At 39.2% G+C, this 17294-nt stretch overlaps 1 protein-coding gene across 2 annotated transcripts in view; it reads right to left on the minus strand.

The window, feature by feature from the left end:
- Nucleotides 1-17294, minus strand: part of arr (low-density lipoprotein receptor-related protein 6) — a 172474-nt gene that overhangs the window by 85159 nt on the left and 70021 nt on the right. For both annotated transcript variants that reach the window (XM_053790208.2, XM_053790209.2), the window contains 2 exons: nt 11350-11523; nt 6057-6287 (listed from right to left, as the gene is read on the minus strand). In XM_053790208.2, the coding sequence (XP_053646183.1) occupies nt 6057-6287; nt 11350-11523 (405 nt within the window). The remainder of the gene's footprint in view (nt 1-6056; nt 6288-11349; nt 11524-17294) is intronic.

The following is a 17294-nucleotide window of genomic DNA, read 5'->3' on the forward strand; positions in this document are numbered from 1 at the left end:
CTTCCAGCAAGCGTGCACGAGTGTGTTAGATAGGAGTGAGACAAATGCTATTTGGGACCTGACGAGCTGTTGGAGTGTGAGCAGGGTAATATTTAGTGAAATGATTCAGGGAAACCGGTTATTTTATATAACCGGACTTGAGTCCTGGAAATGGGAAGTACAATGCCTGCACTCTAAAGGAGGGGTTTGGGATATTGGCAAAAACAGTGATTATGTGTGAGTGAGGTGAAAGTGTTGAATGATGATGAAAGAATTTTCTTTTTGGGGATTTTCTTTCTTTTTGGGTCACCCTGCCTCGGTGGGAGACGGCCGACTTGTTGGGGGAAAAAAAATGTAAAGATAATGTGTATGAAAGTAGGCTGAAATCTGTCACCATAAAAATGTTCACAAGACAGAAAAAACAATCAAAAGGGTTCTGTTTCATATACATAGGGCAGGATGATAGTCCCATAAAATTAACCCCTTATAGCATGATATTGTTTAATCACATTTCAAAAAAGTGCAACCAAAAAATTAACATAAGAATAACCTAATGTTTTGCCATAAATAAAAAAAAAGTGTTATAAATATCTAGGTAGTGTATGCCATAAACTTTTTTTAAACCTGTTAGTTGTATGGTCAGGTGGCCACAAGTGGTATCCTGTAATCACCCACCACCGTGTTTTACAAGTCTTTGTCATGTCCACTAGACTGACTCTTCTAATGTAATTAATGCTTTCCAACACTTATAATATATATACAGGGTGTCTACACAATTTTTTTTTTTCTGTCAAGATTGAAACACATGAAAATGTAGTTTTCTGCATACCATAAATGAACTAATATTCAGTTGTTTTTAACACAACTTCATGAACATTTAATCTATGCAACCTCAATATGCACACCTCTAGCAGCCTGTAACACATTTAATCTGCTGTAACTTTTCTAATGTCATCATTTATTCTAGAAGTGTGTGTTTGTGTGTCAGCTACTGGTATCTAGAAAACATAATACTGTACTTCACAAACCCCCACAAAGTCAAAAGCATGGGGGCCATTTGATAGGACCATCATCCCAAATCCAAATGCAGGGAACTTTGTTACAATAATTATGCAATCATATACAGAGAACTACATTTTCATTTTTACCATAATGTAATAAATTTTTGGTAACAGAGAAGGGCAACGTTGACATCCTGTACAATGTTTAGTTTGCATATAACACTCGTATAAAAATAAGTTTCAAGATACAGTGGACCCTCGACCAATGATATAATCCGTTCCAGAGAACTCATCGTTAGACAAAATTATCATTAGTTGAATTAATTTTCCCCATAAGAAATAATGGAAATCAAATTAATCCGTTCAAGACACCCAAAAGTATGAAAAAAATATTTTTACCACATGAAATATACATTTTCCTACACACAAACAGAAGGATAGATGCACAATACATGTATACATATGTATATTGTGTAATGAAGAATAAATGACACTTACCTGGCCTTAAATTACTCACATCACCACTAGTTGCAGGCATTTTTTTAATTAAATCAACATGCAACTGCCTTGCCTTTTCACATATGATCGCTTGAGAGGTGCTATCTTCTGATATCTGTTTTTCGTTTATCCACACCAATAACAGTCTCTCAACATCTTCGAGTACTTGCGATCTGTGTTTTGAAAAGATACTTGCACCTTTTGCAACAACAGCTTCCTTGATTGCCTTTCTGTTGGCCAAGATAGTAGCGATGGTTGATTGTTATACAATCTGGCCAGCTCGGAGACACACACTCCAGTTTCATACTTTGTGATGATCTCCTTCATTTCAATTGTAATTCTCAGCCAATTTACTACAGGGTTGGCTCTAGAAGCTTTCTTGGGGCCCATGGTGGCTTATTTTGTAGTTAAAAGCACTAAAAACACTGGAATAATACAAAATGTATTGAATGTATGCGTGGATGCGACCAGACTGGCTTGTAAACACTGGCACACCAACTGAAGGCAGGGCAGCTAAGGCGAGCTCAGGCCAGACGGGAAACATGGACGCGTTTGGGACAAATCATGTTGGTCGAGTTTTTCATCGTTGGTCGGGCCAAAATTTTTACGCTCAGACGCTTCGTTAGTCGAATTTATTGTTAGACGATGCCTTCATTGGTCAGGGGTCCACTGTATTCAATGCATTAAATCCAAGCTTTAAACCTCTATTGGCATTTTACTTTCCTATTTCAATATAATGTATATAATGAGACAACTGATATTCCTTGCTTCTAAATGCATGTAACTGGCACCTGTTATGCTTTATTTATTATTTTTTTTTTTTTATTATCACACTGGCCGATTCCCACCAAGGCAGGGTGGCCCGAAAAAGAAAAACTTTCACCATCATTCACTCCATCACTGTCTTGCCAGAAGGGTGCTTTACACTACAGTTTTTAAACTGCAACATTAACACCCCTCCTTCAGAGTGCAGGCACTGTACTTCCCATTTCCAGGACTCAAGTCCGGCCTGCCGGTTTCCCTGAATCCCTTCATAAATGTTACTTTGCTCACACTCCAACAGCACGTCAAGTATTAAAAACCATTTGTCTCCATTCACTCCTATCAAACACGCTCACGCATGCCTGCTGGAAGTCCAAGCCCCTCGCACACAAAACCTCCTTTACCCCCTCCCTCCAACCCTTCCTAGGCCGACCCCTACCCCGCCTTCCTTCCACTACAGACTGATACACTCTTGAAGTTATTCTGTTTCGCTCCATTCTCTCTACATGTCCGAACCACCTCAACAACCCTTCCTCAGCCCTCTGGACAACAGTTTTGGTAATCCCGCACCTCCTCCTAACTTCCAAACTACGAATTCTCTGCATTATATTCACACCACACATTGCCCTCAGACACGACATCTCCACTGCCTCCAGCCTTCTCCTCGCTGCAACATTCATCACCCATGCTTCACACCCATATAAGAGCGTTGGTAAAACTATACTCTCATACATTCCCCTCTTTGCCTCCAAGGACAAAGTTCTCTGTCTCCACAGACTCCTAAGTGCACCACTCACTCTTTTTCCCTCATCAATTCTATGATTCACCTCATCTTTCATAGACCCATCCGCTGACACGTCCACTCCCAAATATCTGAATACGTTCACCTCCTCCATACTCTCTCCCTCCAATCTGATATTCAATCTTTCATCACCTAATCTTTTTGTTATCCTCATAACCTTACTCTTTCCTGTATTCACCTTTAATTTTCTTCTTTTGCACACCCTACCAAATTCATCCACCAATCTCTGCAGCTTCTCTTCAGAATCTCCCAAGAGCACAGTGTCATCAGCAAAGAGCAACTGTGACAACTCCCACCCTGTGTGTGATTCTTTATCTTTTAACTCCACGCCTCTTGCCAAGACCCTCGCATTTACTTCTCTTACAACCCCATCTATAAATATATTAAACAACCACGGTGACATCACACATCCTTGTCTAAGGCCTACTTTTACTGGGAAAAAATTTCCCTCTTTTCTACATACTCTAACTTGAGCCTCACTATCCTCGTAAAAACTCTTCACTGCTTTCAGTAACCTACCTCCTACACCATACACTTGCAACATCTGCCACATTGCCCCCCTATCCACCCTGTCATACGCCTTTTCCAAATCCATAAATGCCACAAAGACCTCTTTAGCCTTATCTAAATACTGTTCACTTATATGTTTCACTGTAAACACCTGGTCCACACACCCCCTACCTTTCCTAAAGCCTCCTTGTTCATCTGCTATCCTATTCTCCGTCTTACTCTTAATTCTTTCAATTATAACTCTACCATACACTTTACCAGGTACACTCAACAGACTTATCCCCCTATAATTTTTGCACTCTCTTTTATCCCCTTTGCCTTTATACAAAGGAACTATGCATGCTCTCTGCCAATCCCTAGGTACCTTACCCTCTTCCATACATTTATTAAATAATTGCACCAACCACTCCAAAACTATATCCCCACCTGCTTTTAACATTTCTATCTTTATCCCATCAATCCCGGCTGCCTTACCCCCTTTCATTTTACCTACTGCCTCACGAACTTCCCCCACACTCACAACTGGCTCTTCCTCACTCCTACAAGATGTTATTCCTCCTTGCCCTATACACGAAATCACAGCTTCCCTATCTTCATCAACATTTAACAATTCCTCAAAATATTCCCTCCATCTTCCCAATACCTCTAACTCTCCATTTAATAACTCTCCTCTCCTATTTTTAACTGACAAATCCATTTGTTCTCTAGGCTTCCTTAACTTGTTAATCTCACTCCAAAACTTTTTCTTATTTTCAACAAAATTTGTTGATAACAGCTCACCCACTCTCTCATTTGCTCTCTTTTTACATTGCTTCACCACTCTCTTAACCTCTCTCTTTTTCTCCATATACTCTTCCCTCCTTGCATCACTTCTACTTTGTAAAAACTTCTCATATGCTAACTTTTTCTCCCTTACTACTCTCTTTACATCATCATTCCACCAATCGCTCCTCTTCCCTCCTGCACCCACTTTCCTGTAACCACAAACTTCTGCTGAACACTCTAACACTACATTTTTAAACCTACCCCATTCCTCTTCGACCCCATTGCCTATGCTCTCATTAGCCCATCTATCCTCCAATAGCTGTTTATATCTTACCCTAACTGCCTCCTCTTTTAGTTTATAAACCTTCACCTCTCTCTTCCCTGATGCTTCTATTCTCCTTGTATCCCATCTACCTTTTACTCTCAGTGTAGCTACAACTAGAAAGTGATCTGATATATCTGTGGCCCCTCGATAAACATGTACATCCTGAAGTCTACTCAACAGTCTTTTATCTACCAATACATAATCCAACAAACTACTGTCATTTCGCCCTACATCATATCGTGTATACTTATTTATCCTCTTTTTCTTAAAATATGTATTACCTATAACTAAACCCCTTTCTATACAAAGTTCAATCAAAGGGCTCCCATTATCATTTACACCTGGCACCCCAAACTTACCTACCACACCCTCTCTAAAAGTTTCTCCTACTTTAGCATTCAGGTCCCCTACCACAATTACTCTCTCACTTGGTTCAAAGGCTCCTATACATTCACTTAACATCTCCCAAAATCTCTCTCTCTCCTCTGCATTCCTCTCTTCTCCAGGTGCATACACGCTTATTATGACCCACTTCTCGCATCCAACCTTTACTTTAATCCACATAATTCTCGAATTTACACATTCATATTCTCTTTTCTCCTTCCATAACTGATCATTTAACATTACTGCTACCCCTTCCTTTGCTCTAACTCTCTCAGATACTCCAGATTTAATCCCATTTATTTCCCCCCACTGAAACTCTCCTACCCCCTTCAGCTTTGTTTCGCTTAGAGCCAGGACATCCAACTTCTTTTCATTCATAACATCAGCAATCATCTGTTTCTTGTCATCCGCACTACATCCACGCACATTTAAACAACCCAGTTTTATAAAGTTTTTCTTCTTCTCTTTTTTAGTAAATGTATACAGGAGAAGGGGTTACTAGCCCATTGCTCCCGGCATTTTAGTCGCCTCATACGACACGCATGGCTTACGGAGGAAAGATTCTTTTCCACTTCCCCATGGACAATAGAAGAAATAAAAAAGAACAAGAGCTATTTAGAATAAGGAGAAAAACCTAGATGTATGTATATATATATATGCATGTGTGTGTCTGTGAAGTGTGACCAAAGTGTAAGTAGGAGTAGCAAGATATCCCTGTTATCTAGCGTGTTTATGAGACAGAAAAAGAAAACCAGCAATCCTACCATCATGCAAAACAGTTACAGGTTTTTGTTTCACAGTCATCTGGCAGGACGGTAGTACTTCCCTGGGTGGTTGCTGTCTACCAACCTGCTTATGATAGCCAAATCCTGTATTTCATCAATGTCTTCAGCATTTTTTAAGCAAAATATTATAATTTAAGTATCAAAATGAGGAGCCTATTTGAGTTAACCCCTCAAGTATTGTAACTGCCTTAGGATACAAGACATTTAAGATATACAAGATAAAAAAGACATTCCATTAAATTTACCTCTATTTTGTCTTCCTTAGCATCACACCAATATATTTTTCTCAGTTCAGTATCAATTGCTACACCATTTGGCCATCCAAGGCCAGAGTTGATTACAACCTGTCGCATCGAGCCATCAAGGGCAGCACGCTCAATCTTTGGATTTGTCCCCCAGTCTGTCCAGAACATCAGTCCACCATCTGGGTCTATAGTGATGGCTCTTGGTTCATCAAGATTGTCAGCAATAAGGATCTGTAAATGCAAGCATATTTAATTAAATAACACTTAAAGCATGACTGATAACACTGTATAAAAAAAATTATGAAATAAAGTACAGTGGACCCTCAACCAGCGATATTAATCCGTTCCTGAGAGCTCATCGTTAATCGAAATAATCGTTAGTCAAGTTAATTTTCCCCATAAGAAATAATGGAAATCAATTAATCCGTGCAAGACACCCCAAAGTATTGAAAAAAAAAAATTTTTACCACATGAAATATTAATTTTCATACACACAAACTGAAGAAGACATGCACAGTTACATGACACTTACCTTTATTGAAGATCTGGTGATGATTGATGGGATGGGAGGAGGGGAGAGTGTTGATCTTCTTAGTGTTTAGAAGGGGAATCCCCTTCCATTAGGACTTGAGGTGGCAAGTCCTTTTTCGGGGTTACTTCCCTTCTTCTTTTAATGCCACTAGGACCAGCTTGAGAGTCACTGGACCTCTGTCGCACAACATATCTGTCCACAGAGGCCTGTACCTCCCGTTCCTTTATGACATTCCTAAAGTGTTTCACAACATTGTCAGTGTCACAATTAAACACTTGTTCAGGTTTCAATTCTTCACTGTCTATGTACTCCTTGAATTCCTGCACATATTTTTCAGCTGCTTTTTGGTCCAAACTGGCAGCCTCACCATGCCTTATCACACTATGTATGCCACTACGATTCTTAAATCTCTCAAACCAACCTTTGCTGGCCATAAACTCACATCACCACTAGTTGCTGGCATTTTTTCTAATTAAATCCTCATGCAACTTCCTAGCCTTTTCACATAAGATTGCTTGAGAGATGCTATTTCCTGCTATCTGTTTTTCGTTTATCCACACCAATAACAGTCTCTCAACATCTTCTATCACTTGCGATCTCAGTTTCGAAAACATAGTTGCACCTTTGGCAAGAACAGCTTCCTTGATTGCTGTTTTCTTGGCCACAATAGTAGCAATGGTTGATTGGGGTTTTGTGTACAACCTGGCCAGCTCAGACACACGCACTCCACTTTCATACTTAGCAATGATCTCTTTCTTTATATCCACAGTAATTCTCACCCTTTTTGCTGTAGGGTTGGCACTAGAAGCTTTCTTGGGGCCCATGGTGACTTATTTTGCAGGTGCAATCACTAAAAAGGCTGTGATAATATGAAATGTTCCGATTGTATGCTTGGAAGCGACCGCGGTGGCTGGCTGGCTTGTAAACACTGGCCAGAAGTGGACGCATCTCAGACGGAACGAATAGTGTTGGTCGAGTTTTTTAGCGCTAGTCGAGGCAAAATTTTTGCGTTAAAATGTATCGCTAGTCGGATTTATTGTTAATCGATGCCATCGCTGGTCGAGGGTCCACTGTACCTACTAATGTTCAGTAAGATCTTTAATTAACTTTTTAATATAGAGGTCATTTCCCACCAAGATATGCCGACCCAAAGAAGGAAACATTAATCATCACTTGCTCAACAGCTGTCTTTCCAGCAATGTGCAAATATCACAATTTAGATTACCCTCTAATCCAACTAACCAGTTACTCTGAATGCAGGTAAATAGTGTGAGCAACTTTTCTGAGAAAATCCATTCCTAAAATAGATTATCAGTTACCAACTAACAGTAACTTAGGGCTTAGGTCTACAGGCCTGATTTAAAAGAATAAATATCTTAATGCCACTGTTGAATGTTATCAGCACCACTTAAATGTCTATGTTGTGTACCTGATTTTGCAAAAGCCTTGAAGTGGAACCATGGTGGAATAATGCACAAAATACATGCAAAAATAAACTAAGTGGACAGATGGATACATAACTTTTTAACAAATAGAGCCCAGAGAGTACTAGTAAACAGTGAAGTCAGAGGCTGCCACAGTGAGAAGCTGTTCCTCAAGGCACAGTACTCACCCCACTTCTGCTTCTCATTTTCATGTCCAATTTTGACATGGACATAAATCATGGCACCATAACACTTGCTGATGACAATCAAGATCTCTATGAAAGTGGCATCTGTTGAAGACACAGCGTGTCTTCAAGCAGATATAAATCACGTGATCCAGTGGCCTAGACAGCAATATGTTGCTTAATGAGGACAAGTTTCAGTTGATCTGCTATGGAAAAATGGAGGAAATAAAGGCCGAAAAGGTGTACAGGACAAAGTAAAAACGATTCATTAGAGTTAAGGTTCAATGTTTTGAGCAAGTCATAATACTCTAAGTCACTTGCTCTCTTCAAGCTAAAATACCATTGCATACTAACAGTCCCCATCAAGGCAGATGAGATTGCCAAGCTGGAAAACAGAGAACTGTCATTGTTTGTATAAATTCAATCAAACATCTTAACTACTGAAGAATGCTTAAAGTTTCTTCAACTGTATTCTTTGGAATTGAAGTAAGAAAGGTACATCATAATTAACAACTAAAAACTCAAGGTAGGAGTTGAAAACCAGACCTAGCAGAGGGTGCAAATTACCTATAAAAAAAGGAAAGGGGGAGGGATGCAATAAGTACAATAAGAGAGAACCCTATGAATAATAATGTTGGTAGAATTACCGACAATATGTTAGGTGAAAGGACACAAGTGTAACTAATGTGACATTTTACCGTGGAAACATTTCACTCTCCAGGAGCTTTGTTGAGCTGCTATGGCTTGACAAAGCTCTTGGAGAGAGAAACATTGCTACAATAAAATGTCACATTAGTTGCACTGATGTGCTTTTACCTAACAACTCTATATTATGAGTACGAAGGACCCCAACTTTTCAATGCTCTTCATGCATATGGGTAATTACCAACAAACTTCTGGCAGAAAATTAGACACATGTGCAACATCTGGGTATCTCTATTGCAGACTTTTGCCATCCAGTGGCTTTGTCAATACAAATTCAAGGACATAATTGAAAGACAGTAGAACTATATACAAAAGAAAAAGGCAATCAGTCCTTCAGCCTTGGAGTTGGTGAAAAGCACCATAGTTATGAAGATTCTGGAGCACAGGCAAGAAGGCTGGCGCTTATATACTGCTGTCAGATGGTAAGGGACCTGTAGCAGACGAAGACATTGTCACTGATAGGCGGGATTTCCCAGCTGAAGTAGGTCATACCCAAGGGATGGGTCAGGAGCAGAGAAGATGTTGCAGTGTCTGACAAGTTGCACATGAATGATATACAATGGTATACAATACAGAATCTTGGTTCAAAGGATATCTCCACATACTTCTGACCCATCCCTTGAGTATGACCTACTTCCACTGGGGAATCCCGCCTACCAGTGACAATGTCTTCGTCTGCTACACGTCCCTTACCATCTGACGGAAGTACGTATATAAGTGCCAGCCTTCTTGCCTGTGCTCTAGAATCTTCACTATTACGGTGCTATTCACTAACTCCAAGGCTGAGGGACTGACTACCTTATCTTTTGTATATGGTTCTACTGTCTTCCAATTATGTCCTTGAATTTGTATCGATAAAACCACTGGACAGCAAAACGTCTATAATAAAGATACCCAGGTGCTGCATGTGTCTAATTCTCATCTTGTCGGTATTGTATACCATTCATGTAAAACTTCCAGCTGTCTACAAGAGGGAACTTGACAAGTTCCTCAGATTAGTTTCAGACCATCCAGGCTGTCGCTCATACATTGGATTGCATGCAACCAGCAGTAACAGCCTGGTTGATCATACCCTGATCCACCAGGCAGCTTGGTCTGCGACTGAACCAAGCAGGTCATTGACCCCCAGAAAAATCCTCCAGGTATCCTACAGGTTGAAAGCATGAATAGATTCCCAACTCTTGAGACACCAGCAACCTGCTAAACAATCTAGGAGGGAGCCACACAAGAAAAGGCTCTTTTTGCAGATGCATTCTTCCCAACAGTATGAGGCTAGATTAGTCTAAAAGGGGTCTGCAGCAATTTGCAGAAGCATTTCCAAGTATGATGTAAAAGCTACAAGTCCATCAGCAAGATATTTGGGTTCAATAAGCTTCATAAATTTAAATGTCAATAAATAAACTATAAATTCAGTTCTCGCTTTGATAGGTTGTTAATAGCAGCTCATTCAAGTAAGGATTAGGAGGAAGGAACCAAGTTTGGGAGCAAAGATACCAGTCTAACTGCACAATGCAGCAGAATGAAATCTTTTTGCAAGCAGTCAGGCAAATCCCTAAACAATAATGAAAAACAATTCATGAGGAAACAAACATTTGAGTAAGGACCATGTTGCTTTGTTTATTAAGACATTTTCTGACAGAATAGATTACAAATATGAAAATTGCAAGATGTAATTTCATGCAAGTACCCTGTAATGAAATGGGGAAAGCAAAATCAGGCAACAAATACAGTGGTCCCTCAAGTCACAACAATTATCCATTCCAGAAGATGTATCATGCATCAAAACTATCGTAAATGAAACCCTAAAATACACACTTTTTTGGTAATTCGTTCGAAGACCCTGAAAGTATAACTTTTACTGAACATACGACTTGAACACTCACAGATGTAATCTGCAGGCAATGTATCTCCCTTCATCTGCTTCTCTCTTATCCACAATACCAACAGTCTTTCTATCTCTATGATACTCTCTCTGGCCTTTTTCACTTATATATTCTTTATTATTTCTATTTGCTTGATAACAACAGAGATGGTTGATTGTGGAAAGCCATACATGCACCAAATGTGATGTTTCTATTGGCTCACACGTCACTCATCAGGCAAGCTAACACATCACTGGGTAGCTGAGCCCCACCCACATGTGCCAACCATAATAATAATTAAACAGTAATAAAAATAATAATTATAATAATGTTTTATCACATTTCAAATCTAAATTCCTCTATGAGAGTAAATCGTAACTCAAAGGACCATTGTACATATTTTATAAAATACTGAAAGACAGAACACCACAAGCATATCTTAGCTTGTGTAAATAAAAACAGCTAATCAACCATGGTGTACCCCAGGTTTAAAGCCTTTACAAGAAGCTCTTATGACTAATATTATGTAAATATTACACTCTCAAGATATTAACACACAAGTGAATGAAAATTTATGCAATAAACCTTTCTTGAAGTTCCATTGAGTCTTGCAACTTCAATGCGATCAGGGCCAGCATCTGTCCAGTACAAGTTGCGGGCAATCCAGTCCACTGCAATGCCGTCGGGATGAACAACTTCAGCAGACACTATAACCTGCTGTTCTGACCCATCAAGTTTAGAGCGATGGATACGGAGTGTCTAGAAGAATAAAGTGTGGCTTAATAAAGGAAAAAACAAAAAAGGCACAATACTATGACTGGAACAATGTACAAATAACCTGCACATAGTAGAGATGAGCTCAAGACGACATTTCAGCCCGACTTGGACCGAAATGTTATTGTAAGCTCCTCTCCCCAATGTGTGGGTTATTTATATATGTGGCTTAATACAATATTTATAGATGAAAGGGTTTGGAAGAATGGGATTTGACTGTGCTTTTAACACCAAACAGTCTGGGTGAATGACAAAAGTAGCTCATATTTAGTGGGGGCTTTAAAGCACTTTACAAAGAAACATGAACAAAGTTTTTATAAAGTATGTATAAAGAACAGGAAAAATGTTTGTAAAAAACTATCTCCTTTTAAAAATCATATTTTCAACAGATCAACAATGAACACCAAAAGACAAATAAAAATAAGTGACAATTTAATCAGTTACTTCACTTTAATACAACTACCAGAATTTAAGTTATTCGAGTAAAATATTCTAGCTTTCTTTTCTTTCAACAAACCGGCTGTATCCCACCAAGGCAGGGTGGCCCAAAAAGAAAAACAAAAGTTTCTCTTTTTAAGGGTAGATTCAGGGTTCCCGCACGCGGAGCAAAAAAAAATCGAAAATATATGAAAAATGAGTTATTGTTACCAAAAAATAGCTGAACTTTCTGGCTACACGCTGGTATAATTATTATCCTTGTACGATGTTTCTAAAAGGAATTACAGCCATTTATAACAGGCATGGTGACAGCACTGATGCAACATATTGCGTAAGAAGCGCTGACTCGGCTTTGTTGACGTTTTTGTTACGTTTTTCCCCGTGTTATTTTTATCGTTTTCGTATATCTTTGTGTAAAATATAATACAAATTCACCATCTGAGATCATTCCCGAGCGGGCGGAGCTAATATGGTCACGGCACCAATCGGGAACCCCTGGGAATAGTGCACAAAATGGCCGACACCTCCAGCCAACAAAATATTCCATACCCACGCTAATATCAATTATAAGGCTTATTTATCTATCACAATTGATCTATTATGATATAATGCAATATAATAATAGCATATAAACATAAAAAGTACACCTTAAAAAAAAATATAAATCATAATATGACGCCCCAAGGAAAAAATTTCTATCGATATTTCCCCTGAAGGTGAAGAGAGGGTCCGACCTCTCTCATCAGTGATGAGAGAAAACGGATTTACAATGGTTAACTGTAATAAACACTCGTAGGTCGCGCAAAAAGTGTAAAATAAAGTGAATTTTTCGGGGGAAAAAATTATTTCCCGGGCAGCGGGGGTGCCGCGCGCTTCGGCCTATATCTCGAAAGTAACTTATTTACCTATTTATGGGAAGACACCTTTTATTTATGATTGAATTGACTTGATTTTTCACAACAAACATAGGAGAATGATTGTTTTACGAGGTAGCGATCGTGTTTCCGAACTATCCAAAATATTTTTAGATTTATGTGAACAACAAGGCCGACATCTTCCAATATATCAAAAAAGTTATGAAACTTTATTTTTTTTTAGCATGAAGATAAGGTTTATTTTAGAATTGAAATCGACATTTGATGGAATTAGAGGTGTTCTATCAGCAGCAAGTGTCAAAACCACTTTTCCAAGTACCACTGAGAAAATGTGCCCTGCCAAATGTAATTTTTCGTAAATTTTGCATATTTCATTTCCTTTTTAGCCGATATGATTGAAACTTCAGCAAAGGCTCTTTAATATAAGCTTCTAATAGTACACCAAAAATAAACGTAATCGGTTCATAAAAAAAATGTCGTTAAAATGCGGACCGCTGCCGTCCTTAAATTTGGTAATTTATACAGGAGAAGGAGTTACTAGCCCCTTGCATCTGGCATTTTGGTCGCCTCTTACAACAAGCATGGCTTATGGAGGAAGAATTCTATTTCACTTTCCCATGGAGATAAGAAATAAACAAGAAAAAGAACTAGTAAGAAAATAGAAGAAAACCCAGAGGGGTGTGTATATATATGCTTGTACATGTATGTGTAGTGTGACCTAAGTTTAAGTAGAAGTAGGAAGACGTACCTGAAATCTTGCATGTTTATGAGACAGTACCTGAAATCTTGCAGGTTTATGAGACAGAGAAAAAGACACCAGCAATCCTTTTTTTTTTTTTTTCAACAAACCAGCCATATCCCACCAAGGCAGGGTGGCCCAAAAAGAAAAATGAAAGTTTCTTTTTAAATTTAGTAATTTATACGGGAGAAGGGGTTACTAGCCCCTTGCTCCCGGCATTTTAGTCGCCTCTTACAACAGCCATGGCTTACGGAGGAAGAATTCTGTTCCACTTCCCCATGGAGATAAGAGGAAATAAACAAGAACAAGAACTAGAAAGAAAATAAAAGAAAACCCAGAGGGATGTGTATTATTATTTATTAACACACTGGCCGATTCCCACCAAGGCAGGGTGGCCCGAAAAAGAAAAACTTTCACCATCATTCACTCCATCACTGTCTTGCCAGAAGGGTGCTTTACACTACAGTTTTTAAACTGCAACATTAACACAGCAACCACCCAGGGAAGTACTACCGTCCTGCCAGATGACTGTTTAACAGAAACCTGTAACTGTTTTGCATGATGGTGGGATTGATGGTGTCTTTTTCTGTCTCATAAACACACTAGATAACAGGGATATGTTGCTACTCCTACTTACACTTTGGTCACACTTCACAGACACGCACATGCATATATATATATATATTTTTTTTTTTTTTTCAACAAGTCGGTCGTCTCCCACCGAGGCAGGGTGACCCAAAAAAAGAAAGAATATCCCCAAAAGAAAATACTTTCATCATCATTCAACACTTTCACCACACTCACACATTATCACTGCTTTTGCAGAGGTGCTCAGAATACAACAGCTTAGAAGCATATACGTATAAAGATACACAACATATCCCTCCAAACTGCCAATATCCCAAACCCCTCCTTTAAAGTGCAGGCATTGTACTTCCCACTTCCAGGACTCAAGTCCGACTATATGAAAATAACCGGTTTCCCTGAATCCCTTCACTAAATATTACCCTGCTCACACTCCAACAGATCGTCAGGTCCCAAGTATCATTCGTCTCCATTCACTCCTATCTAACACGCTCATGCACGCTTGCTGGAAGTCCAAGCCCCTCGCCCACAAAACCTCCTTTACCCCCTCTTTCCAACCCTTTCGAGGACGACCCCTACCCCTCTTTCCTTCCCCTATAGATTTATATGCTTTCCATGTCATTCTACTTTGATCCATTCTCTCTAAATGACCAAACCACCTCAACAACCCCTCTTCTGCCCTCTGACTAATGCTTTTATTAACTCCACACCTTCTCCTAATTTCCACACTCCGAATTTTCTGCATAATATTTACACCACACATTGCCCTTAGACAGGACATCTCCACTGCCTCCAACCGTCTCCTCGCTGCTGCATTTACCACCCAAGCTTCACATCCATATAAGAGTGTTGGTACTACTATACTTACATACATTCCCTTCTTTGTCTCCATAGATAACGTTTTTTGACTCCACATATACCTCAACGCACCACTCACCTTTTTTCCCTCATCAATTCTATGATTAACCTCATCCTTCATAAATCCATCCACCAACACGTCAACTCCAAAGTATCTGAAAACATTCACTCCTTCCATACTCCTCCTCCCCAATTTGATATCCAATTTTTCTTTATCTAAATCATTTGATACCCTCATCACCTTACTCTTTTCTATGTTCACTTTCAACTTTCTACCTTTACACACATTCTCAAACTCATCCACTAACCTTTGCAATTTTTCTTTAGAATCTCCCATAAGCACAGTATCATCAGCAAAAAGTAACTGTGTCAATTCCCATTTTGAATTTGATTCCCCATAATTTAATCCCACCCCTCTCCCGAACACCCTAGCATTTACTTCTTTTACAACCCCATCTATAAATATATTAAACAACCATGGTGACATTACACATCCCTGTCTAAGACCTACTTTTACCGGGAAGCATTCTCCCTCTCTTCTACACACCCTAACCTGAGCCTCACTATCCTCATAAAAGCTCTTTACAGCATTTAGTAACTTACCACCTATTCCATATACTTGCAACATCTGCCACATTGCTCCTCTATCCACTCTATCATATGCCTTTTCTAAATCCATAAATGCAATAAAAACTTCCCTACCTTTATCTAAATACTGTTCACATATATGCTTCAATATAAATACTTGATCTACACATCCCCTACCCACTCTGAAGCCTCCTTGCTCGTCCACAATTCTACATTCTGTCTTACCTCTAATTCTTTCAATTATAACCCTACCGTATACTTTTCCTGGTATACTCAGTAAACTTATTCCTCTATAATTTTTACAATCTCTTTTGTCCCCTTTCCCTTTATATAAAGGGACTATACATGCTCTCCGCCAATCCCTAGGTACCTTCCCCTCTTTCATACATTTATTAAACAAAAGTACCAACCACTCCAACACTATATCCCCCCCTGTTTTTAACATTTCTGTCATGATCCCATCAGTTCCAGCTGCTTTACCCCCTTTCATTCTACGTAATGCCTCACGTACCTCCACCACACTTACATTCTGCTCTTCTTCACTCCTAAAAGATGGTATACCTCCCTGGCCAGTGCATGAAATTACCGCCTCCCTTTCTTCCTTAACATTTAAAAGTTCCTCAAAATATTCTCGCCATCTACCTAATACCTCCCTCTCCCCATCTACTAACTCCCCTACTCTGTTTTTAACTGAAAAATCCAATACTTTCCCTAGGCTTTCTTAACTTGTTTAACTCACTCCAAAATTTTTTCTTATTTTCATTAAAATTTCTTGACAGTGCCTCTCCCACTCTTTCATCTGCTCTCCTTTTGCACTCTCTCACCACTCTTTTCACCTTTCTTTTACTCTCCATATACTCTGCTCTTCTTATAACACTTCTGCTTTGTAAAAACCTCTCGTAAGCTACCTTTTTCTCTTTTATCACACCCTTTACTTCATCATTCCACCAATCACTCCTCTTTCCTCCTGCCCCCACCCTCCTATAACCACAAACTTCTGCCCCACATTCTAATACTGCATTTTTAAAACTATTCCAACCCTCTTCAACCCACCCACTACTCATCTTTGCACTAGCCCACCTTTCTGCGAATAATCGCTTATATCTCGCCCGAACTTCCTCCTCCCTTAGTTTATACACTTTCACCTCCCTCTTACTTGTTGTTGCCACCTTCCTCTTTTCCCATCTACCTCTTACTCTAACTGTAGCTACAACTAAATAATGATCCGATATATCAGTTGCCCCTCTATAAACATGTACATCCTGGAGCCTACCCATCAACCTTTTATCCACCAATACATAATCTAACAAACTACTTTCATTACGTGCTACATCATACCTTGTATATTTATTTATCCCCTTTTTCATAAAATATGTATTACTTATTACCAAATTTCTTTCTACACATAGCTCAATTAAAGGCTCCCCATTTACATTTACCCCTGGCACCCCAAATTTACCTACTACTCCCTCCATAACATTTTTACCCACTTTAGCATTGAAATCCCCAACCACCATTACTCTCACACTTGATTCAAAACTCCCCACGCATTCACTCAACATTTCCCAGAATCTCTCTCTCTCTCCTCTACACTTCTCTCTTCTCCAGGTGCATACACGCTTACTATAACCCACTTTTCACATCCAATCTTTATTTTACTCCACATAATCCTT

Source organism: Cherax quadricarinatus, chromosome 58 (assembly GCF_038502225.1).
Source record: "Cherax quadricarinatus isolate ZL_2023a chromosome 58, ASM3850222v1, whole genome shotgun sequence".
In the NCBI taxonomy this organism is placed as follows: domain Eukaryota; kingdom Metazoa; phylum Arthropoda; class Malacostraca; order Decapoda; family Parastacidae; genus Cherax; species Cherax quadricarinatus.